At 46.9% G+C, this 23944-nt stretch overlaps 1 protein-coding gene and 1 non-coding gene across 6 annotated transcripts in view; both read left to right on the forward strand.

Annotated features, from left to right (window-relative positions):
• The window catches only part of INPP5B (inositol polyphosphate-5-phosphatase B), a 40226-nt gene that overhangs the window by 85 nt on the left and 16197 nt on the right, over positions 1 to 23944 (forward strand). Inside the window, exons 2-11 of one of the 5 annotated variants that reach the window (XM_015246494.3) lie at positions 618 to 699; positions 1087 to 1181; positions 2051 to 2148; positions 2296 to 2325; positions 3577 to 3687; positions 6537 to 6899; positions 19916 to 20012; positions 21736 to 21903; positions 22783 to 22884; positions 23702 to 23816. In XM_015246494.3, the coding sequence (XP_015101980.2) occupies positions 643 to 699; positions 1087 to 1181; positions 2051 to 2148; positions 2296 to 2325; positions 3577 to 3687; positions 6537 to 6899; positions 19916 to 20012; positions 21736 to 21903; positions 22783 to 22884; positions 23702 to 23816 (1236 nt within the window). In that variant the 5' untranslated portion in view covers positions 618 to 642. Of the gene's footprint in view, positions 1 to 617; positions 700 to 1086; positions 1182 to 2050; positions 2149 to 2295; positions 2326 to 3576; positions 3688 to 6536; positions 6900 to 19422; positions 19449 to 19915; positions 20013 to 21735; positions 21904 to 22782; positions 22885 to 23701; positions 23817 to 23944 lie in introns of those variants that run through there. The other 4 variants (XM_031684058.2, XM_072974730.1, XM_072974729.1 and 1 more) reach the window with 4 other exon arrangements.
• On the forward strand, positions 21266 to 21338 carry TRNAA-GGC (transfer RNA alanine (anticodon GGC)). The gene has a single exon. It is a non-coding gene; the product is annotated as a tRNA-Ala (tRNA).

Below are 23944 nucleotides of genomic sequence, written 5' to 3' on the forward strand. Positions count from 1 at the left end.
AGGGGGCCGGGGAGCAGGTGTGGAGCAGGAAAGCCAAGGCAGGGATGGGCAAGCTGAGGGCTGGGACTCCTGTCCGAGGCTGTCAGAACCGGACACCCCCCCAGCCTGTGGCTGATGCAATGGGGCCTGCTGGGCTGTGGGGGAGGGCCAAGGAGCAACAGGACACTTTTATCATCTCCAAGGAAAGAGGAACAGGACTGGGGTCCTTGTCCAGGATGAGATGCTTCTTTCCTGGGAGTAACAGGATGTTCCTCCAACCCCATGCAGATACACCCCTGGCACCTCCCAGAGAGGTACCAATAGGACTAATACTACTCCCCCAAAAAGGAGGCAGAGCCCCGTCCCAGGGGGACCGTGTCCTTCTCTCCAGTAATGGGACAAGGCACCCCATGTCCAACAAGTAGACTGGACCCCACTTAGAAACGACTGGATGCCCTTCCAAAGGGCGATACAGCAAATTGTGCTTCCCACCAGAGGCAAGGGATGGCCCCTCTCCCTAGAAACTAAAAGGCCCATTCTAGAGGGAAGGGGGAGGGGGAGGGAGAGCCCTCTGAAGCAGCTCCATCACCTCCTAGGTGGCTTGTTGACCAAGGGAGCTCTCATCTGCCCTCCCCTAGGTGTGTCTGCTCAGCCGGGCCCGGCATGGACCAGTCTGTGGCAATCCAGGAGACACTGGCCGAGGAGGAGTACTGTATCATCATATCCTTCCTGGTGGGCGCCCAGCTCCCAGCCCCCGGGCCTGCCAGGGGCCTTGGGAAGTGGAATGGCAGGTGTTGCCTTGTCTATCTGCTTGCCTCCCTCTCTCCATCATCAGGGGGAGAAGGAACACAGTATCCCCTAAGTACTTACTCAGTCCTGGACTCTCTGCTGAGTGCTTTGAATACTCAGTTATCCTCCCACCTCTTGTGAAGTTGGGGATTACTATTCCCATTTTACAGATGAGGAATGGTCAGAGAGGTTGAGCGACCTTCACCCAGTGAATCTGTGTGGGTGAGGGCAGGGCAAGGCTGGGAAGATGGGGCGGGCTGGGTTGGGAGAGGCTTGGCTGCCAGCTTCCCTTCAGTTTTCCTTGACCCTGAGCAGCAGGCAGTGCAAGGTGTGCTGTGTGAGGGGGACAGCAGGCAGAGCCGCCTCCTGGGACTCGTGCGCTACCGCCCGGAAGGTGGTGGCCAGGAACACGCGTAAGTCACGGGTTTGGTACTTGCCTGTCTGGGTCCTGGGGTTTATTCTCAACTGTCCCTTCAGATGGAGTCCATCCATCCCTCTAGGACAGAGTCTGAGGCTTCTAAAATAAATGTAATAATGATAGTTAATATTTTTTGAACACTATGTTCCAAGTCCTATGTATTATTAGGTCATATAATCCTCAAATTCTGATGTAGCAGCTTCTCAAGAGACTGTTTAATGTACTGCTCCAGACCTCGAGCCCCGGGGCCTGACTGGGTTCAAATCCAGGCTTTGTTACTTCCCAACCATGTGATCTTGAGCAAATTGTTTATTCCTCTGTACCTCAATGTGTCCAAAGAATAAAATGAGTTACTACACGTAAAATGTTTAAAACACTAAAACACTTCATAAATGCCCACATATTACATCAAAGCAGAGACAGAATAATTGATACATAGCAAAGGTCTCACAGACAGAAAGTGAACCCTCAGGGTGGGAGGGAGGAGCCAAAGACATTTTCTAATCCAGTCCTCTCACTTTACAGGTGGAAGAATGGAGGTTCAGGGAGGGAGAGGGGAAAGCTAAGTTTGCTCTGATCTTGTCACAAGCAGTGCTAGAATGCACAAGGAAACGATCAAGCATAGGTTTTACCGACAAAGCAGGGGCTCCCCAAATGGGACAGGTTCAGCTTGGATGACCCTGATGATCTATCCATAAAACTGCAGTCACTGCTGGGCACTGGGGACCGAGGCATGAGGTTTGTGCCTGGCTGGGCACCACCAGCATAGCCCTGGGGATCAAGGAGGGAGTACAAGCACCCTGAGGCTTCCACGATGGGCTGGAAGGATGGGTGCCCTGTCCTCACTCTGCTTCCTGCCCTCAGTCTCTTCCTGTATGCGCACCGGAGGATGGCCATTACCGGGGACGATGTCTCCTTGGACCAGATAGTGCCGATCTCGCGGGATTTCACGCTGGAACAAGGTGCCACGGGGGTTAGGCGGTGTAATCCCTCTCCTCTGGGCCCCCAGATCAATTCTGTCCTTGTTCGGGGTCGGGCAGTGGGAGCCTGGACGATGCTGGGGCTGGGGTGATCAATTGCTAAGGGCCTTTTCTCTTCCCTCCCCACAGTGTCCCCAGAGGGTGAACTCTACATTCTTGGTGAGTGGTCCTTTCGTCTGAGTCCTGGTTGGGGCCAGGGGTACGGGATCTGCAGAGAGAGGAGCCCTGTGAAGTCAGAGCATCCTCTAGTAGCCTTCTGTTGGCAAGACGGTGCAGGGTCTGGTCCCGCCCCTCTCTCCCATCACTCTCTATCCTGCTGGCTGCGCTTGGATGCCTCTGGATTGCTTCCATCACCTCAAACATGACGCGCGTTCTCACCACGGAGCCCTTGCACACGCTGCTCCCTCCTCCTGAAAGCCCTCACTCCTCTTTTCACCTAGCCACTCACCCTCCAGGGTTTTAGGTCACACTGACTTTCGCCAGGAAAGCTTTGGTTGAACCCCTGAGGTTGTTTGTATCTCACTGATACACATTCCTTTTTCTCATCCTTGCTACCTCTCTGCCACTCACAGTGATTTGATTATTTATAGAGCCCTATTTAATGTCAGTCTTCTTTGCTAGACTGTAGTGATGGTAGTAAAAGTAATAATCATAATAGTCATAGAAATGAATATTTAATCAATGACCTTGTGCCAGGCTGTATGTTAAGAGCTTTCCTGGCAACAATTCTATGGGGTCATCACTGCTTTCATCCCCATTTTATGGACAAGATAACTGAGGCCCAGAGAAATAAAGTAACTCAGCAAGTAGTGGAACCAGGATTCAAACTCAGGATCCAGACTCTGGCGCCCACGCCCTTGAGCACTCTGCTAGGTGGGTCCTACTCATTCAGCGCATGTTTTGGATGCTCACCATGGGCCTGCCGGGTGCAGGGGTTACCCTATGAGCCAGACACTGTCCACAGTCTAGCTTCCTGAAGACAGGCCATGCCTGTTCTCTTCACCGTGGCATTCCCAATGCCTAGCCTGTGCCTGGCACAGCCAGGGAGACTAACGGATGGACAGCTCCTCTGTCCACCTCTGACTGCTTTTCATTCCACTTGGAGGGTAAACTGGGTCGAGAACTTGTTCTCTTCTGGCTCCATCCTGTAGTGTTGTGTTGAGGCTTACTGACTATTCAGTAAGGTCTATCCCCTTTATAGACTGAGGGTGATGTTAATTTGGAGCCAAGGGTACAGAGGGCTTCCTTATTGCCCCAGCAGCAGCCTTTAGTGAATTGCTTAAAGGGCCAAAGGGGCTTTGGGAGCTTGGGCTGCTGATTCTCCAGCCTGGGGACTCCAGCCTCAAGATGCACCTAAGCATCCTGGAGCCAAGGGCTCATTTCCTGCCCCCGACCCCCACCCCTGTGCAGGCTCAGATGTGACTGTCCAGCTGGACACAGCAGAGCTCAGCCTGGTATTCCATCTCCCCTTTGGTTCCCACACTAGAATGTTCCTCCAGGAAGTCTCCAGGGCCCACCCAGGTAAGTAAGACTTCAGGCTCCCTGGAGGTGGGGTGGGAGGGAGGGGTTGGCTGGGTACTGACCTCCCCACCACCAGTTGACTTGGCACATTTTGGACACACACTCCACAGTGTCTGTGCCCTCTCCAAGCTGCTGGCAGGAGGCCACAGTGCCCCCAGGCCACCAGCCAGTCACAATGTTTGCATATCTGTTTTCTCATTTCTGGACTGAGTTTTAACTCCAGTAGGGCTGCATGGGTGGGCTGTGATTCTGATGCAGAATTTTTTCCAAGTGAGCAGGGTCAGCAGCTTCTAGAGGCCCATCTTCCCTCTGTCTGCCAACCACAGCTAGAACCAAGGGAAGCCTGCCATTAAGAGCTCTCCTGCCCTTGAACCCTGCTCCGTCCCCCACAGCAGATATGAAAATGGTCTAGCTTTGACCTAGCAGTGAGAGGTTAGTTGCCTTTAGGGCAGAATTTGTTTCTACTGGGAGATGGGCCAGGCAGGTAAAGGAGAGTTTGTACAAAACAAAGGATCAGCTATAGAACATGCAAATTCTAACCACCAGGTGCTGGGGCTTCACTGTTGACACAAGGCTGTTACTTGTTTCCTTTCTAGCTGACATCTTGTGGGCTGCAGGAACAGGGGGAGGGCTCCCTTTCTATCTGGTCTCACCATGGAGACTGAATGTCTCGGGGCTCCAACTTAGTTCACTCAGTATGTAGGAAGGGGACTGATGGTGGGTGCAAACTGGGGTGTGTGGGAAAAGGAAAGAAGATGATGGAGTCTTGAATGCCTAGTTAAGGGGCTTCAAGTTTATTTTAGAAGCAGGAGGAAATTTATCTTGGAAATTTCAACTAATAAGGATAACCTGTTTCATGAGTGTCATGGGTAATTGTGGGAGAAGGAACAATGGTAATCAGCAAAGAGCACAGACTTTGAAGCTCCACCCCCTTTTGTATTTAAAACCTATCTTTGCTGGTCCTTAGCTGTGTGACTTTGGGCCAAACACCTCACCTCTCTGAACTTTGGTTTTGTAGACTTTTTTCTTCTAGCTTTATTTAGCTATAATTGACATACTACACTGTGTAAATTTACAGTATACAGCATAATGATTTGACTAACATTCATCATGAAATGATGACCACAATAAGTTTAGTGAGCATCCATTATCTCATATAGATATACAATTAAAGAAATAGAAAAATTTTTTCCTTGTGATGAGAACTCCCTTTTCAACTTTCATAGATAACATACAGCCGTGTTGGGGGGAGGTATAGCTCAAGTGGTAGAGCTGCATGCTTAACATGCAGGAGGTATCTGTCTCTCAGTGCCCTTACCCACTCTTCCTCCTGGAGTCCGCACATGAGGTAATCAGTAGGGAAACTGCACTCACTCAACTTCTCTGAGCAGCTGTCGCGATATGGACTTTCTCAGGGAGGGATTTGGGTGAGAGGGGACTCTCAGGGCAGACAGCTCTTGGAAATTCATCAGCCCAACCCTTGCATTTTACAGATAAAGGGACCAGAGTCCAGGAGGAGGTTACAGGTGGAAGGAAGTAGGTTTTTCCCACCCAGTCCGTGGTGGGTAATATGCAGCAGAAAAGGCCAGGGAGCAGAAGTGCCTTGGTCAAGAGACCACACAGTTAGTGAAAAGAATTGGCCAATATTAACTGAGTACCTACTATATGCCGTCCATTTTTCTAGACAGCTAGACAACACACAACTACCATGCTCTCCTGCTCAGTCTTTTGAGCGATACTAAAGAGTAGATATCCTGTTTATTTGATGAGTAAGCTGACACAGAGAGTAAACTGAGACACAGTAACTTACTCAAGTCCACTCATCATTTGAAGAAATAGGACCAGGTTTGGAACTCCAGGTTTTAAGTCCAAAGCCTACGAAGTCCGGAGATTTCAGTTCAGATTCTAGCTCTGCCAGTTCCTAGTTGTGAATGTGGACCATATATTTTATTTCTTTGAGCCTTAGCTTTATTATTTGTATAATGGAATATGGGCTTGCTTTACCTACTACTTACTCCCAAGAGTTTTGTGAGGATCAGATGAGGCCCAGTATGGGTTAATAGTACATAAGTGCTGAAGATAACTTAAGAGCTGTGTGATGGTGCCATTGTCAGTCATGGGACCCAAGTCTCTTCATTTATGATGCCCTTGGGAATCCAGCTTGGTCAGGTTCATGCAGTTCTACAAGGGGAGCAGGAGGATAGCATAAGAAACAGCAAGTTTTGGGGAGTCAGAGAGACCCGGGTTTAAGTGAGAGGCAGAGAGGACTCAAGAATTTCTAGGAAGGAAGAGTGACAATCTGGTTAAGGAGGGACCAGCAGACCTGTCTTGAAGGCGGCATATTTCATGACAAACACACTGCTTTTACTTACAAAGTGTATTTTTTGGAGTGATTTGCGAGTTGCTGACTGAGATTATGGGTAGTTAAAGCCCTCAGCCCACTCCCTGGTACAGGCATCTATTTGCATTCTCATCTGCCACTCGCTCTTCGACCTCAGACATCACCTCTCTGAGCTCAGTTGCCATGGGATAAGAGTTGTCAAGGGATAATAGTTCCCTACCTCCTAAAGTTAGTTGTGAGAATTAAGGAGGTTTCATATATATATGAAGCATAGACCTTGGCACATAGTTACCAGAAGGTTGGAAGAGTGGCACGGGTCTGTTTTGGTAGAGGACTCTTGTTTTCATGTTTATTATTGTATTTGAATCTCAGACCTACCCTGTGAGCGAGGGGAAAAGGTTTGGAGCCTCCCTGGAGAAGCTGAGCGATTTGCTCACGGTCAATCATGCAGAGGTGGAACTGGCTCTTCAAGCCTGTGGCTCAGTATTCATCCTTGTTCCTTCCACAGGCTTGGACCCCGCGACCCCAGATCCTGAGTTCCTGTGGCTGTCTCGATACAGGTGCGCCAGGCGGGAGCCCGAGCCTCCCGCGACGCGCGTTTGGAACTCGGCCCCAGGCACCTGGCCTGGGAGTGCCAGAATTGGCGGAGGCAGGTATCGGTCTTGGCAGGCGCGAAGGGGATTGGAGGAGGCCCGGCTTCAGGGGCGGAGCTATGGAGCAGACCGGCCTTCGATTGGCGGGATGGCACGCGGGGGCGGACCCCTCTGGGGGGCGGAGCGGGTGGGGCGGCGCGGGCGGCGTGATGAAGAGCTTGAGGAAGCAGGCAGGGAAATGTCCGCCGCCGCAGGCTCCCGGGAGCGCGACTCTGCAGGTCCGGCGGGAGGGTGGGAAGCTGAGCTGGGGCTCTGGGCCGGGGGTGGTGGCGGGCCTGTCCTTCGGGCGGGCAGGGTCTGCGGGTTGGCCGGTGGACGCACGGGGCAAAGACCAAGGTCTCGGCCCTGGAGAGGCGGGGACACTGGGGAAGCGCTGTGGGGATGTTAGTTACTCTTAGCCGGGAGTGATGAGGGCAGGAGAGTGGCAGTGGGGTACTCAAGAATCCCGGGCCGAGGTTGCAGTTGTAGTAAAGCTCCATTCCTGACTCTCTGTGTGACTTGGGGCGGGTCGGTGCCCCTCTCTGAGCCTGTTTCTCCATCCTGACCTTCGAGTTTGACTTGTCGGGGTGCACTCCCCACGACAGAGCCTTCCTTGGCGTGAGAGTTGGTGTGTGTGTATCGGGGCTGCCTGGCTCTCTTGTAAATCCTCAGCTGTTCTGAGAGATTGGGCGGTGCACAGACCTGGAGTCCAGGAGAGCCTTGTCCACCCTGGAACTGGAGGCCACGATGAGGTTACAGGTGAAAAGGACTTGATTTTTTTTTCCACCCAGCGCTTGTGGGATAATGTCCTGCAGCACAAAAGGCCAATTGTTAAGCAGGAGGTTGTCTTTTGGAGAGCTAGAGTCTCAGGGCTGAAATTTGGGTCAGCCTGGTGCGTTGGGACGACCTGCAGACCTGTATTTTCTGTCCAGCTCCTAGGTTTTCTGCCAGGGCTCCCTGGGATTTTTTTCTCCTGGGTGTGCCCATATGGCTACAGTTACACCCAAGCTTTGGCATGACCACTAGTATCCACTTGTGCTCCCTCTTCTCAGCCATTTGCTTGAGAACTGTCAAGTAGCTGTGTAAGCGTGGGCCCTCACTCCACTTACTCTTACAAGGCTTGGAAACTATGAGGGGCAGGCAGAGGGGGATAGTGTGTTGCACAAGTTTGTAAAATGAGAGGAAACGAAGCGAGCAAAGGACTTCCTCCGTGCGTATGCTTTTCCTTCACTGCAGCCACCACAAGACGTGGTCACAGCATCTGATGGTGCTGATAGTTTGCATCTTTCGTGGGCTTATCTCAGCTCACTCGAAGTGCTGATCTTGAGACAGCTGTTGCGTCAGTTTCCATGACATTCTGGGCTATGGTGCTAGGACAGGTGAGACTTTAAGATTAAGAACACATCCTCTCCTTGCCCCATCGAAAGAGACTGTCAGCACCCAGACAGTTGGTGGAGGACAGGCCCAATGGCAACAGGAAGAGGTGGGTTCTGTCTTTTTAGCCAGCACACCAGAGCCAGGTGTGGGGAGCGCTTTCTCCGCTTCAGTTGTCTGCCCCTGGGTGGTAAATGCAAAGGGATCGAAGAATCTTTTGTGACCTTTCAAAAACCAGAAACTAGCCACATGCTGGTGAGGAGTTGTTATCAAGGTTTTAATTTGAAATGATTTGTCCCCATCATAATACCCACCCTAAGTGGATTATACTATTAATTGCTAAATTGCTCATTGGTAAGAAAAGGTACCAAGCCCCCAGTTGTGTTTGGGTCAGCTCTGAGTTGCGTTGGCCTCAGGGGAGGGGCGTAACACCTACAACAGGTAGGAGGAACCCTTTGGGCCTCCTTTGGATGTTTGGGACTGTCCAGACCCCAGGGAAATAGCAAATTTGGGGCTTCCCATATGCATGTCATCAAAATACCCACTTCCTGATAGCCTGGGGAACCAACCCAGAGACTGCTTTAAAATGCTATTTGTGATGCACATCAGGGGACACAGGGCTTCCCCAAGGAGCTGACAGTCTGACAGAGAGGGATGTGACAATTCATAGAGGTAAGAGAGTGTAAGATCGACTCAGCAGGACAGGGGACCTTGTGGGGTGAGCTGAGGCCTAGGTGTTTAGGGGGCAAAGTGAATCTGGTCTTCACTGCTTGCCTCTGTCTTGGTAGAGAAAGGAAAGATCTCACTTGGATGTTTCTCTCCAAAATGTTCATTCTTTTCCTTAATTTGTTTCTCCTGAGTTCAGGGATGTCAGGCCAAGCTTGATAGGGATTGTAGAAAAGGGTAGTGCAGCTAGTATTAGACTGGAGTCCATGGGTTCAGGGTCAGACCGGTGTCTCTGAGCTAAGTCACGATGTTGAAGTGAGCTGTCAGGCTTCTGGTTGAGTGACGACCTGTTCATTTGATTCTCTTGGCCCCTTCAGCTGCTGAGACCTTACACGGGTCTCAGACAAGTAAGCTGTTATAAGTAGGGGCTTTTCTGCTTCTTCACTTATTTAACTGCTCTTCTTTGTGTGGCTTTTTCTTTCCTTAAAAAGAAATAAAGAGAAATGCCTTGTTTTCATCTTGCAACTGAAAGTGCACTTATCCAGAAAACCCCCTGGGGGATCCAGCCTCGGGCTCAGTACTCTTCCCTGTCATTGTGTAAAATATTTGCCTGCCTCATCCAGGGCACAACAAAGACCTGGAGCTGTGTTCTGGATTCTGAGCTATGCACTTGAAAGGAAACAGCTACTCAGAAGTCCCACTGGGGCTGTTCGGGGCTAATTTAACAAGATGCTAGTAACAAACAAATTTGGGTCTTTTGAAGTGGTTTTGTTATTCCACGGTTGATTCAAAGTGAGGTAGCTTTGGAGTAACTCAAATTCAGAAAGAGATGGGCTATGAGAATTTTTTCCTTTGGACCCAGGAAATACAGCATTACAGTGTGGCCTGAGAAAGGAAATGAATGCTATTTATATCTCAGGGTAGCATGAAGGGTAACCTAGATTACAAGGATGGAAGCCAGTGAGAATGTTGGAAAAACAGCCCCTGGGTCAGTTGGTCGGTTGGTCTCCCTGCTCCGCATCCTCCCCCTCCTCCCCCTGCCCCCAGCCCATCCCCTTAATAAGTTAAATCTTTGACCAACATACCCTTTTAAGCATGGAGAAAATGCATTTTCCTAGCTGTTTATCCTGCATATGGACATCTTGCCCATCATCCCCACCTTTGTGGGAAGCTGCAGGTTCCTAAGCAAATTAATTTGGCTCCCTCTGTTTCTTTAAACAAAAGAGAACTGTGTTCATTTTTCTTCCTCGTTTTGTTGTCCCCTTCTCCATTTTCCCTCTTGGTCCCATCTCACCTTGGGTTTGTTTCTGAAGCAGGAGAAGCCCCTGAAGACTTTCCTTTCCCTTCAGAAAACAGTTTGTTTTGGAATCCTCCACTGGGAGCCTAGAGCAAGAGAGGTGACCCACAGACAGTCACTCAGAAGGGGAGCTTTGCACGGAAAGTCCTCAGGGACAGAAGGTTTGGGAAGAGGGAGGCATGGATGTTATTAGAGAAAAGAAAGTGTTGGGACACAGAAGCTCTCTAGCTTGCATGTCTTCTTTGCTGCTTAAAATCTGCAGCAACAGATTTGCAGACTTTACCGGTGGTGCGTATGTGAACTAAAGCAACCAAATATGAATGCTGAGGGTGTGAGCAGAGTGTATGTCTCAGTGGCCTGGATACTTGAATCTGTATTTTCCTTTCCTTGGTATCTTACTGGACGTGCCTCTTGACTTTCATCTCTTCCATCTGTAAAATGGGAGTGCGTGTTTGCCTTCTAGTAGGTCTCAGAGGACTGAAGGAATGCTGAATTATTCTGGGGTGCTGTCCTCTGGGAAACACATTTAGGACTTGTGCATGCCTGCCTGCAAGAGCTTAGAACCTGGCCGCCCTCTTCATGGCCTTTCCTACACCCGTTTCTTCCAAATAACTACATCCATTCTCTTCTTTACGCCTTCCCTCCCTCCAGTTTCTTTTTTGTCAGTGTAATCATTAAAAAACCTGGGTCATCAACTCTTCCCTCTCCTCTTATGTCTGATAACCAAATTCTGTCCATTCTTTTTCTGTAGTTTTAAAATTTTTTTGAAAATGAAAAATTTAAAGCCCCAGAGTTCGTGTTGGGGGAAGGGGAGGGTCTAGCTCAGTGGTAGAGCACGTGCTTAGCATGCACGAGGTCCTGGGTTCAGTCCCCAGTACCTCCATTAAAACAAACCAACAAACCTAATTATCTACCCACTCCCCCCAAAAAACCCCAACAACTAAAAATGCCCACAGTTCATGTTGGTGTCCTCTTACTTGCACTAGTGCTGTGGTCCGCTCGCAAGTCTTCCTGCCCTGAAATCTCCCTGTCCCTTGGGCCTCTCCTTAGGACAGAACTTGTATCACGCCCTGCTGTTTTGTTGGTGGACTTGAAATGCTGCGCCACTCCCTGTTGCCTGTGGAATGAAGTTCAGATTCTTGAGTGTGGTGTTCAAGTCCTGCGTGGCCTGGCCTCAGCCCCCTCCTCCCTGCCCCCTCTCCCAGTCTTCTCTGCCCCGATTCACCTTCATTTCCTCTGACTTCAAACCTGACTGCTTATTATTTATGGGTAAATAATTATCTCTGCTTTTGTGTCTCTGGGTTGGCTGTTTATTGAGATGCATTTTGACAAGCTCATACTTACTGCCCTCAGCATTTTACATCCTCTCACCTCCCCGAATGCCAGCCTAAAGCCGCGTACATCAGTAGGTGCTCAGAAAATGTCTGTGGTCCTTGAACTGTAGAGGCCCCATACTGTTCCTCGCCTGAGTGCCTTGTTGCCTGAAGGACAGTTGCCCCTTTCCTCTTTAAGCGGGCTCTGCACCTCTGTCCACCCCCACCCCCCTCCTGGCTCGCTCTTGCCCACTTCTCTTTCAGCTTTATCACCAGACCACAGGCAGTTCTCAGAAGACCCAGTGAAGGGAGAGCTGAGGGAAAAAGACAAGTCATCTCTCCAGTAGCCTGTTAACCATTGCAGCCTGTTGCTGAAAAGTAATTGCTCGGTAGTGGTCTTCCTCCTTGAACGCTAAACAGGTCTGATTTAGTCCTTGCTAACTTCAGGGGGCAAATTGGATTTTGACTCTGAGACTTACAGGTTGGCAGAGCCTGGGATGTGTTTTTAGCGGTGTCTCTGCTTATTTTAATTGTTAAAATCTATGGTACATTTTTTTTAAGCTGTGAAATCATGGGAAATGTTTTAAAAAAAAGGAAGGAAGAGAAAGAAAGAAGGGAAAAGAAAGGAGAAAAGAAAAAGGAAGACGGAAAAGAAAGAAAGGAAAAGAAAGAAAAGAAAACAGAGAAAAGAGACAAAGAAACACAGTTATTTGATTTTTGAGAAAGTAACAGAACTGTTTGGGGTGGGAGCCAGGCTGAAGTAGGAGTCACTGGTTCTTTCTTCTCTTTTTGATGCTGGGTGCCCTGTGTTATGGGCCTCTCTCCAGAGTTCCCTGCCCGGTGTGTGCTATGTACTTAGCTCCCTTTTATCTTAAGCATCAAATCCATACTCCACATGGCATTCAAAGTCTCACATTTTGGCCTTAATACAGATAATAAAAATCTATTACTAATAAAAAAAATAAAACTTTATCGATAAATAAAAATGGATTACATTTAGTATTATTATTAGCAGCTAGCATTTATGAAGCAGTTACTGTGGGTCTGTGAGCCTCACGCTGTGCCACAAAAGTTTGAAAAAGTAAGAGCATGTCTGTTTTTCAGATGGAGAGACTTGAGGCTCAGAGAGGGTAGGTTACACGCCTGTGATCACTCACCTGGTCGGTGACAGTGAGACTAGAACTCAGGCCATCTGTTTGAATCTGATGCTTGAGCCCTGACCCCAACACTCTTCTTTTGTATCCACTGATGCTTCTCAAGCAAAACTTTTTTTTCTTTTTTTCTTATTTATACTACTTTTATTACTTATTTCTGAGCCTACCATAATGCCCTGTCTATGTGCTCAAATGACTTCCTCTGCCAGAAATGCTTTCTAAACACCACACTGTTCTGATAGTTAATGTAGTTTTTGATTCAGAACACGGGCTCTTGTTCCAGATTCCCTGGCTGTGCCATTTGTTAGCTATGTGTACTTGCGCAAGTCACTCAACCTCTCTGTGTTTATCTCCTATTCTGTAAAATGGAGATAATACAATAATACCACCTATGGGAGGAGGGTTTAGCTCAAGTGGTAGAGCACATTCTTAGCATGCACAAGGTCCTGAGTTCAATCCCCAGTACCTCCTCTAAAAAGTAGGTAAATAAATAAATAAACCAAATTACCTCCCCCCACCAAAAAAAAAAAATAATAACCCACCTAAATCATAGAGGAGCTGTGATGATTAAGTGTATGTAAAGTGGTTAAAGCCATGCCGGCATGTAGTAAGCCTTAGGCATTTGCTATTAATGTTATTCATGATAGTATTACTATCATTGTCATCATTGTCACCATGAGCACAGCCTGACTTGGATTCTGGGTAGTTGGAACTGGATTTGTTTATCTCCCCGTAAACTGAACGAATCTCTTGCTGGTATGTGGTACGTGTCAGAGAGGCCACGGGACGGCACCCTGGTGTGTACACAGCACTGATAAACATTAGTCCTGCCAGTTTGAATTGCCAGGTGGTTTGCTCACATGGTTTTGCAGGTTCTTCTAGTGTGGGTGTCAAATTTGAATGGAATGCTAAGGCCAGTGACTGAGAAGATTGGAAGGAACAACTCCTAGACCTGTCTTGTAGATGCTCAGGGAGGGTAGGACATGGTCTCCAGCCAGTAGTGACAGCCACACACCCACACAACCTGTGGGGACCATGGTGGAACTTTGGCTTTATTATCGAAGCAGACTTAATCCTTCCATCTGTAGAGTACTTACTTGTAAGAGTTTATAGTCTCATTGAAGATGTTGTGCTCATGTTGGCAAAAGGGGACACTGTGGAGTCAAGCAGATCTGGGTTTTAATGTCAGTGGTGCCATTTACTGGCTTGGCTCTGTGTCCTTGGGCATGTCTGCTACCTGCTCTGGACCTCAGTATCCTTCTTTGTAAAATGAGGCCAATAATCAGACATAACACATGAAGCACTTAGCACGATCCTCAGCTATAAGAGGTGCTTGAGACGTGGCAGTCATGATGGTCCAAGCAGTGGGGGTTAGGAAGAGAACGAACAGTTCCTGTGTGGCTGCTGTGTACCAGGCATTGTGCAAGGCTCTTGACCCATTTAGAAGTTCATTTGTTGATCCTTTTGGCTTCTCTGTAAGTTTGGTGGTGTTACCCTTATTTTACAAATGAGGAAGTAAATGAAGTAATTTGCCTGGGTTTCATATGAGATTACGGATCCAGCCAGTAGAATTGCCAAGTCTGTTTTATTCTAGAGCCCAAGACTTTTTCCAGAACAACTCAAATCTCTCTTAAAGTGCCAGACATGTTACACAGATAGGAAGGCCTTCAGAATTCAGAGAAATGACTGCCGAGGACGAGTGTGCTTGGGGAGGCCTTGGTGATGTAGGGCATAGGAGTTGAGGATGGACTTCCAAGGAGAGGTGGGCAGAAAGTCAGAGGGGCTTCCTTCACATGGAGGCAGGAGTGAGGGCGGCAGGTATGGGGAACCTGTCTGTTTAGAATCGGCTGTCTTTGGGTGGTGGATGGTGAGAGAGAGCGGGACCAATGTGCCAAGGGCCTCCTATGCCAGTTCAACCAGTTTACCTTCACCTGCAGGCAGTGGTGTAATAGTGGTTAGAGCAGGGAGAGATGAAATCAGAGTTCAGTCTGGCCAAGGCCAAAGACACAATTGGTAAATCGGGTAGGGGGAAGTGGGAAGCTTTCTTAGCTGGGAGGCTCCTGGGGTGGCAGGTGAGGAGAGGATGGCCTGGAGGAAGGCAGCTGTGAGCATGAAGAGACTGGTGCCTGACTGGCTCTGGGGGCCCACGGAGAGGGGTGAGCTAATAGCAGGATGGCATACCTGGCTGACGGGGAGATGGTGGTGCTGGTGACAGAAGGGAGAGCTCAGGCAAGGGCCCGGAAGTTGATGCACAGTTTTACCTGGGACGCCGCCTTCCCTGGGACACAGAGCATCTTGTAGAAGTGCCCAGTGAACGGTGGAGGGACTGAACTCACACAGAGCTGGGTAGCTCTGTTTAGAATGGACTGTGCTGGTTGATGATACTTGCAGAAGAGAAAGACCAAGATGTAGGGCTCTTGGAATTTACTTTCATTAAATAAGATTAAGAAATCAGTTTCTCATTTACTCTAGCCACATTTTAGCTGTTCACATGTAGCTTGTGGCTGCTGTTTTGGGCAGTGCAGTTGTGGAACATTTTCATCCCCTAGTGGATAGCACCTATCTGGTCAGGAGCCTGGGGATTACCTATAAATAACTGGGGGACCTGCGGCGGCAGAGACAGAGCAAGAGGAGGAGACAGAAGGAGCAACTGAATTAAGAAATAATATTACCGCCTCTTGGGCAATTCTCAAAAGAAATAGAGTACTTGGATTTTGGTTTGGGCTTGCTGTTTTCCCTTGTGTGAGGTTGTATTTTTGAAAAAGCCCGGCCCCCAGGTTAATGGCAGGCCTGGCTACAAAACACTGAAATGGGGGCCTTGCCTCCTGTGTTCATTTTATAGGTCTGGGCCTTCAACAGGTCTGGTTTGGCTTCCAGAGCACCTTTTGGCCATGGAGTGAAGGGTAGCCTCGATTAGCCATAGGAAAAGAAGACAGCAGCCATATCAGGCAGACAGTTATCTTTGTTCAGCTGAGGAAGCATAAGCTTTGAGAAGTTAGATAACTTGTTCAGGGTCATGCAGCTAGTAAGTAGCAGGGCCGGGAATGGAACCTAAGTCTGACTCCAAAGCCTTTGCAAGAGATGTATACATATATCTTACTATAATATATACTATATTATATAACTATAGTATAAAGCACAATATGTTATATTGTATTCTATGTAATACGTATTACTAATATAAAGCGCTATATATAGTGTTTTATGTTATAGTGATATGTGTGTGTGTGTGTATATATACATCTTATTTTAGCTAACTTGGAAAGTACCTATAAGCAAAAAGAAACCCTACCACTGAGTAATGCCTACTAATGACATTCAGTGTATACATTCCAGACTTTCCCGTGTGTGTGTATGTACGTGTCTAAATATATACATATATGTGTAATTTATAGACGTGGTATTTATGTTCATAGACATACATTCCAATCCTTTCTGATGCATATAGATGTCAGGCCATGCCCCTAACTACCACCCTTAATCCTTTATCAGCATTCCTGAAGTCCTAAAATCTCTGAAGATGGAAAAAACAAATTTTTTTTTTGTAAGTTTGGCTCAAGTTCAATTTGGCAGTAAGACTCGCCTGAACTGACTTGAGACTATTTATAGGTTTTATTTATCCCTCCAAGTGTTACCACTCATACGTTGCACTGTGGAAATACTAAAGTGTTTGATTTCTGGATGTTGCCTCAGACTGTGGTGGTGCTGTGTAACAGGTGGCCTGGGTTATGTGTTATCCTTCTAAAATGCCCCACATTTTGGATTCCAAAATACACTTGGCTGCAGGGATTTCCGAGAAGAGGTTGTGGATCAGGGTTAGATTGTGCTGCTGCTTGGGGAAGGAAGGAGCCTCCAGGGTCCGTGTTGTCTGTGCAGCCAGGCATTTGAGAGGGGTTTTGGTTTTATAAGATGGGCAGTGCAGCACACAGAATTCACAGGAGAGTAGATAGAACACTCTGTACTTCTATACATCCCCATCAAGCTGCTCCTGTCACCCTGGTTGACCTACAAGGTAGGCGCTTACCCGGAAGTGGTTTCAGTTGCAGGAGTGAAAGTTGGTCGTGAGCTTCATCCCTGCCCTGAGGCTGTTTGCTCAGTGTGTGTTTGCTGCCCCGTGGTGTGTTTCATACACTGTGGTAAGCCAGGGGCCACAGAGAAAAAGCATCGCCCCCACCATCTCCTCTTCTTCTTGGTCTAGCTAAAGAAGAAAGGTTGATAAAATGAGTTAAACACGATTACAGTTCCATTATGATAAATGCCTTGATAGAGGTAAGCACTGGGTGTGTGAGAAGAGAGGGAGAGGGCTAGGGCCAGAGAAGCCTTTTTTTTTTAATCCGTTTAAAAATTTTATTTATTTAATTATTTTTTTTGGTTAATGGAGGTACTGGGGATTGAACCCAGGACCTCGTGCATGCTTAACACACACTCTGCCACGGAGCTGTACCCCTATCCCCCGAGAGGGCTTTTTTGAAGATGACTCCTGAGCTGAGTCTTGAAGGATGAGTTTGAAGTTTGCCTCGTGAGGGTGGGCTTCAGGGGTGGTTAGACTCCACCCAGGATCAGGGGTGGGATGAGGAGGCAATATTTAAAAAGATAAATGGTTTCGTTGTGACTGGATTAGGGGTGGGAGAGAAGGGGCTTGAACACGGGGTGGACGGTGGGCCTGGAAAGGAAGTCTGGGGCCACCTAGGAAGGCCCTTGTGTGTCACACGGAGAGGTTTGGGTTTCACCAAAGGTGGTGGAAGTTATTGAGGGGTTTTACGCACAGGAAGGACCTGCTCAGGTTTGTGTTTTCTTCTAGACGTTGGCAGAGTGCACTGAAGGGGGTGAGAATGGCGGCAGGGAATCATTGAGTATGCTTTCCAGAAATATTAAGGGCCTAGACAAAGGCATGGCAGTAGGGGTAGGGGAGAAGCTCAGTATAAAAATACTTAGGAGAGAAGATTTATGGGGCTCAGTGACCAAACATGAGGAGAAAGGGGAACAAAAATCTAGTAGGTGTCACCCGTTAGATTGGGAGACAAAGGATTGGAAACCCAAGGTTGGAAAAAGGACAGAGAAGGGAAGCAGGGGAGGAGGAAGCCATGAGTTTCCCTGAGAGGGAACCACGGGGCTGCGCGATGGTGAACTTGGTAAAGAGCTGCTGACAGCCAGCTTCCGTGCCAGATTCAGGGGAGATGAGATTCCGAGAAGACTGCCCTGTGGCTGGAAATCCCCCCAGTTATGCCTTCAAGTTTCCATACGTGAAGTCATGAATGAAGATATTCCGGTTCTTGCTGGACTGAGTCCAGGGAGGGATGTGGGGTGAGGTCATTGATGAGGTGCAGGTTGGCAAGGTGGTTTTCTACTGCACACTCTGGGACAGAAGCTGAATTCACAGGGACAAACCACTTGTCCCCAGGAGATGTCCTGAAGGAGTCCTCAGAAAGCATTGACACACAGAAGCAAAATCTAACCATCATCCCTGTTTGTCTTTGCATGTTGTAAAGCCCCATGAGATATTTGTATTAAAGTCTCTACTTTAGAGATGAAGAAAGTCAGACCCCAAGAGAGGAAGTAACTTTGTGACACAGGAAGATGAAGGTAGAGTAGACTTCAATTTATGTCTCCTGATACTTGTATTTAACACACTGAGGACATACTGTGCACCAGGTTCTGTTCCTAGTCCCTGGGAAATAACATAAAGATGACAAAGTCCCTGCCTCTGAACAGCCTAGGAGGAGTCAGAGAAGGCTTCTTGGAAGAAATGGCCTCTAAGATGTGCCCTACACCAGGGGTTGGCTAACTACAGTCCCGTGGGCCAAATCCAGCCTGCTGCCTGCTTTTGTACAGCCCATGAGCTCAGAATAGTTTCTACATTTTTAAACGTTCGAAAAGAATTAAAAGAGAAGAATGTTTTGTGACACATGAAAATGACGATGTGTACATATCAGTGACTGTGAAGTTTTATTGGAATACAGCCACACTTACAGCTGCTCTTACACTGTAATGGCAGAGTTGAAAAGTGGCAGAGGCCATGTAGCCTGCAAAGCCTGGGACATCTACCCTCTGGCCCTTTCCAGAAAAGGTTTGCTTTCCTCCCGGCCACAGGAGGGGTAGGGGTTAGCTGCCTAAAGCAGAGGGAGGAAGAAGGAAGTTGGTTTCTGATAGGCTGTTTGTATAACTGCTCAGAGTATGGCATTCAAGGAGGGAGTGCTCCCCAGGGGGCTGTGGTGAGTGCTGTGGCTGGAGAGGTGGGCAGGGTCCAGACTAGGAAGAGACTTGGCAGCCCCGTTATGGGGTTTGGGTTTATCCAGTGGGGAGCTGTTAAAAGCTTTTAAGCCATGTCATCAGATTTACTTTTTCAAAAAAAAAAAAAATCCTCTGGCCACGGTGTAGGGATTGGATTAGAGAGGGTGGGGTGAGGGAGGAGGTGGGGATACCAGGTGAGGTTTTTGTAGTTATTCCAGGGAATTGTCAGTAACCTAGGCTAGTAGAGTGACACCAGAGCTGGGAGTATTGAACCATAATTACTTTCACGTGTTAAATGACTGTTTACTTTTTCAGCCCCAGAGTTTTGTTTTTTTTTTTTCCCCCCTCCGGTTCCCGTGAATGCATGGCTGGCAAATCCATGTTTAGTAACAGTCTTCAGAGCAGAATTCCTTAGTGATGTTTCACACCCCCAGTGCTCCTTGTACCTTGTGCATCGAAGCGGCATCTCTCGTGGCCTCTTCGTGTGGTTCCCTGTTGACAAGGGATTTGGCTTGTAAGGAGCAGAGAAGCAACATGTCAGCAGATTGCTTTTCCTTGTCTGGCTTATCTTGGTTTAGCGACTTCCCCCAAATGTTTCGTGGTTGCAAGTCCTTGGGCTCCTTGTTTTCTAGGCGATTGGTTGACAATGACAAGCCCTTCTCATGCTCTCGAGCATTTAGGCCCTTCCTGATTTTACTTCTCTGACCCTTGCCTTTTTCCTCCTCAGAATTGAAGACTCACTCGCAGTAAATGGTGAGACATCACTACGTTATATTTTATAATATGTTGTGTGGCTTTCAAAGCGCTTACTCACGGGTCAACTATGCGATCCCTATGATAAACCTGTAAGGAAGGCAGGACAGGTCAAGTTGCTGAGATCAGGAGAGGTGAGATGACTTGCCTAAAGTCGAAAGAGTAATAAACAGCAGAGCTGGTGATGGAATTTAGGCCTGCAGATTTCTTAGCTTTATTCTTTCTATGGTGCACTCCACCTCTAAGAAAAGGGAGTCAGATTAGCTGGGAGAGTTTTGTTTTCAGAAGTAAAGACATCTGGATGAACTACTTAATTCCCCGTCTTTGTAACGGTCTGTGACCTTTCCTGTGCTTTTAAGCAGTATGTGAACCACCAGTAATTCCTAGACTCCAATTTGAGAAGCTGTGGTCTGTACATTAAAGCGTATGTAAGTATGTTTTAATTCCTTCCCCCCCCCCCCCCGTAGGTAGTTCTTCCTTTGATGATTCGAAGCCAAATGGGAAAGGTCTGCTTGTGGACCAAAGCTCCCGGGGTCAGGATAAACCAGAAAACTTGCTCCCAAGGTAAGGAAGCTCTCCCTTCACTTGTGCCCCTTAGGGCCAAAGGTTTCCTCACCATGGAACTGAGACCATTACTGTGCCTGGTGTACACCGTCTCAGGGTAGTGGGCCTAAGAAATGTTAGACTTTTACTGAACATTTACTGTGTGTGCCAAGCACCGCACACTTACGTGGATCACCTTATTTTAACCTAAAGAAGTAGGTACCATTATTTTCTCTGTTTTACAACTAAGGAAACAGGCAAGGAAGAAACATATAACTTACTCAAGATCCAGAACTAGCAAGTGGCAGATCTAGGATTTGAAACTGGCAGTCTAACCCTTAGAAGTGTAGATTAGAAGTGTAGATTAGAAACATTTTGATTTCTCACTCCCATTCTTGTAGGAGTTTCCTGACTCTGACAAGTTTTTCCCGTTTATTATTTATACCTTTTTTGTGATTTGCTGTTGTATTTAGTCTGTTCTGCAGTGCCCCCTACTGATCATAACCAGAATCACCTGGTCAAGATAAAAACTTTCTTATTTGTGTAAATATTTAAGTTATGCACTTAAACAGCAATGAACAATCCATTAACTTAATTTTTTTTCCTTTTCCTTCTTTCTTTCTTCTTCTTCTTCTTTTTTTTTTTTTTCGTTAATAGAGGTACTGGTGATTGAACCCAGGACCTCGTGCATGCTAAGCACACACTCTACCACTGAGCTGTACCCCCCACCCCAATGCCTGAACTTCAAATGTAGCCAGATCTATCATTCTCAATTCAGTTTTGAGCCTTCTTGGTATGCATAGATGCATTTTACATAGCCTTAATTAGTGTGTGCATGACCATATGTTATTAAACACTTAAGTGGCTTTTATTCGATGGCAGAAATTGTTTAAGGTGTTTTGTATATCTTAATTCATTAAGTAATCTTCAACAAAGGTTTTTTGGCTGTTAGGATTCTGTCATGTAAATATGTGAAATTTTGCTTAACTTTAAATGTTGGCATTTGAATAATTTTTAGGATGACTATGAAAACTACACAAATAATAAAATATAAGTTTTCATTGCCTTCTTTTTCAGATTATTCCCATAGAATAGAGAGTCAGTAGAATTATCAAGTCAAAGGATCTAGATAGTTTTATAGTCTTGTTATGAGAATCAGGATCCAGAAAGAGCAATGTCAAAACGGAGTTCTGATTCATACTCTGCCACCTTCCAGCTGTGTGAATCATTGATGACGCTGGGTCTTACTTTTCTCATTTGAAAAATGAAGGGGAGGAGGTATAGCTCAAGTGGTAGAGCGCATGCTTGGCATGCATGGGGTCCTGGGTTCAGTCCCCAGTACCTCCTCTAAAATAAATATATAAATAAGTACCTCCTCTAAAACAAACAAACAAATAAACAAACAAACCTAATTAACCACCCCCCTACCAAAAAGAAAAGAAAAGAAAAGAAAAATGAAGTGATTAGATTAAATTATCTTCCAAGTCTCCTTCTAGTCTGAGATTCTATGAAATTATTATCAGAAGAATCTCTGGACCAATGTCCTATACAGTCAACAACATATAAGGTTGTTCTACATAGAAAGTGTTATTTTAGCAAATAAGTTTTACTTTAGCCTTTGTAGTCTCCTGTGATTCAGATGCTTGTGTGTGGAAACTCCTGGCTTTATAGTCATGTATTTTGTCATGGAGGACTCATCAAAATATGATTAAAAAATAACTTTTTTTTTCTGTTGCTTTTCTAGACAGAATAAATCCAAATCTGAAATAACCGACATGGTTCGCTCCTCCACTATCACAGTATCAGACAAGGCTCATATTTTATCGGTGCAGAAGTTTGGACTGCGAGATACAATAGTGAAATCACAGCTAATGCAGAAAGAAGAGGATTATACCTATATCCAGAGCTTCAGGTAGCCAGCCGGCTCTTAGACTGTTTCCATAGCAAACCGATCACTCAGCTCTCCGAAATGTAAGCGCTTCCCCCATACCCTGGATTTGAAAGCAAATCCTCTACAGAATCTCTCCCATCATTTTCTAAGTGAGTGATTCCTTTCATTCTTCCTTAGCAGGCATTTATTCGGTGGCTTCTCTGGGCAGGCACTGTGGGAGGTGTGGCGTAGTGGGAGTGGCACAGCTCGCAAATAGCCGCAGAAATATTTGAGGAGATTCACGAGCACAGAAGAAGGAGAGAGATCCTGATTTTTGCATCTCCCTCTGTGTACCCCTTGGTCATTCTTGGTCTTTGAAGAAATTCCTTTGAATTGAAAGCAGTCAGATGGAGTTAATGTTTAGTTATCTTTTTAGACAAGTTTACTGAAAGTTATATGAATAAAGGGTGCAGGATTCTTCCAGATCTTTTTAAATGCTTGCATCGGGACTATATGACAAAGTAATGTCACTTCTAGGGACATAAATGTGAGCTGTGGGGAACACTGGCGTTGCTTTCCTTCCAAAAGCAATTGCCATGGTACTTTTTTTTTTTTCCAGTTCAGTGGGATACACAGAAAACAGTCATTTTGTGGATTATGACTCTCTAATGGCTGTCAAAGCTAAGCAGGAATGTGCAGGGCGGGTCTCAACTATTTGAAGTCATCACAAAAGCAACAAATATCACAGCAGACTGCAAGTCACCCCTTGGTGCCCGTCATTGGTCCAGATTAGATGTGACATTTCTTATGCCTCCAAATTCCACTCCAGGGAGACCGAAACCAGGCAGAATCAGCATAAAATGCTTTCCCTGTCATGTCCATAGTCCTCCTGAGTGACCGACTGGTTGTCTCTGGTGACAGGTTTTTTGTGGGAACGTACAACGTGAATGGACAGTCCCCCAAAGAGTGCCTCCGGCCCTGGCTCAGTGATGGTATCCAGGCCCCGGACGTATACTGTGTAGGGTGAGCGCTTCTTTTCTACTGGGCTCTGCGTTTTCAAGAACGTATGGCTGTGGTTGAAGGGAGGGGGACGAGGATGTGTAACTGAGTCTTCACAGCAGGTGAAAGTTTTGAAAAATGAACACGTACTTACTAACAACTGCTTCTCTGATGTTCTTCCTCATAGTAAACACATTTCTGGCACCATTAAAGTGATGTGCTTGGCATTTAAATGCTAAGATCAAAGTTTTAGTGTTAACCCTCTGTTCAAAATCAGTGTGCCCTGAACTGAATTTCATTGCTTAGACGTTCAACACTTGGTTGGTCACAAAGCAAAAATATCTTTTGCTAGGAAAGGAAGGTTAGCTAAAAAAAAATAGATAATAGTAATAAAAAAGGCCCTAGCGGTCAGTTTTTCTTTTCTCACACTTCCTGTCTTCTCAGGACTGTACTGGGCACTGTTGATGGGGAGGGGCAGCAGAGGAGCCTGGGGGGTAAAGTGGAAAGGGCCTAGAATTGGGAACGTGTGCAGACCTAGGTTGGACCCGTTTACCGCTTGGTGCTTGTGTGAGCTGGTGATCCCAGAGGTAAAATGAAGACATTTCCAACTACTTGAGGCTGGTTACGAAGGAGAAATAGGCTGCTGCTTCTGAAAGCACCTGGTCAATAATTTCCTTGGAATTTAGTCTCTTGGCTCTAGGTGTTCATTTTTCTTCCCTCCTGAGGGTCCTGCAGTTTAGCTAAAAAGCTAGGCCTTCTACACCTACACCGAGCTGAGAACGAGCCTCCCACCTAGTACATTACCTTCCTCTGCTCTCTGACTGCTTGCTTCTCCTAATAGGTTCCAGGAGCTTGATCTGAGTAAGGAAGCCTTTTTCTTCCATGACACCCCAAAAGAGGAAGAGTGGTTTAAAGCTGTATCAGACAGTCTTCATCCAGATGCCAAATACGCAAAGGTAAGAGAGGAGTCAGGGACCTTCTCATTTTATGTTGCCATGTGGGGGATCCTGGGGTAATGTTTGACTTTTAGCAAAAGCCAGTCCTAATGATCCTGCGATTTTCAGTTCCAGGTCCCCCTAGAAGA

This window comes from Vicugna pacos, chromosome 13, assembly GCF_048564905.1.
Source record: "Vicugna pacos chromosome 13, VicPac4, whole genome shotgun sequence".
NCBI lineage: Eukaryota > Metazoa > Chordata > Mammalia > Artiodactyla > Camelidae > Vicugna > Vicugna pacos.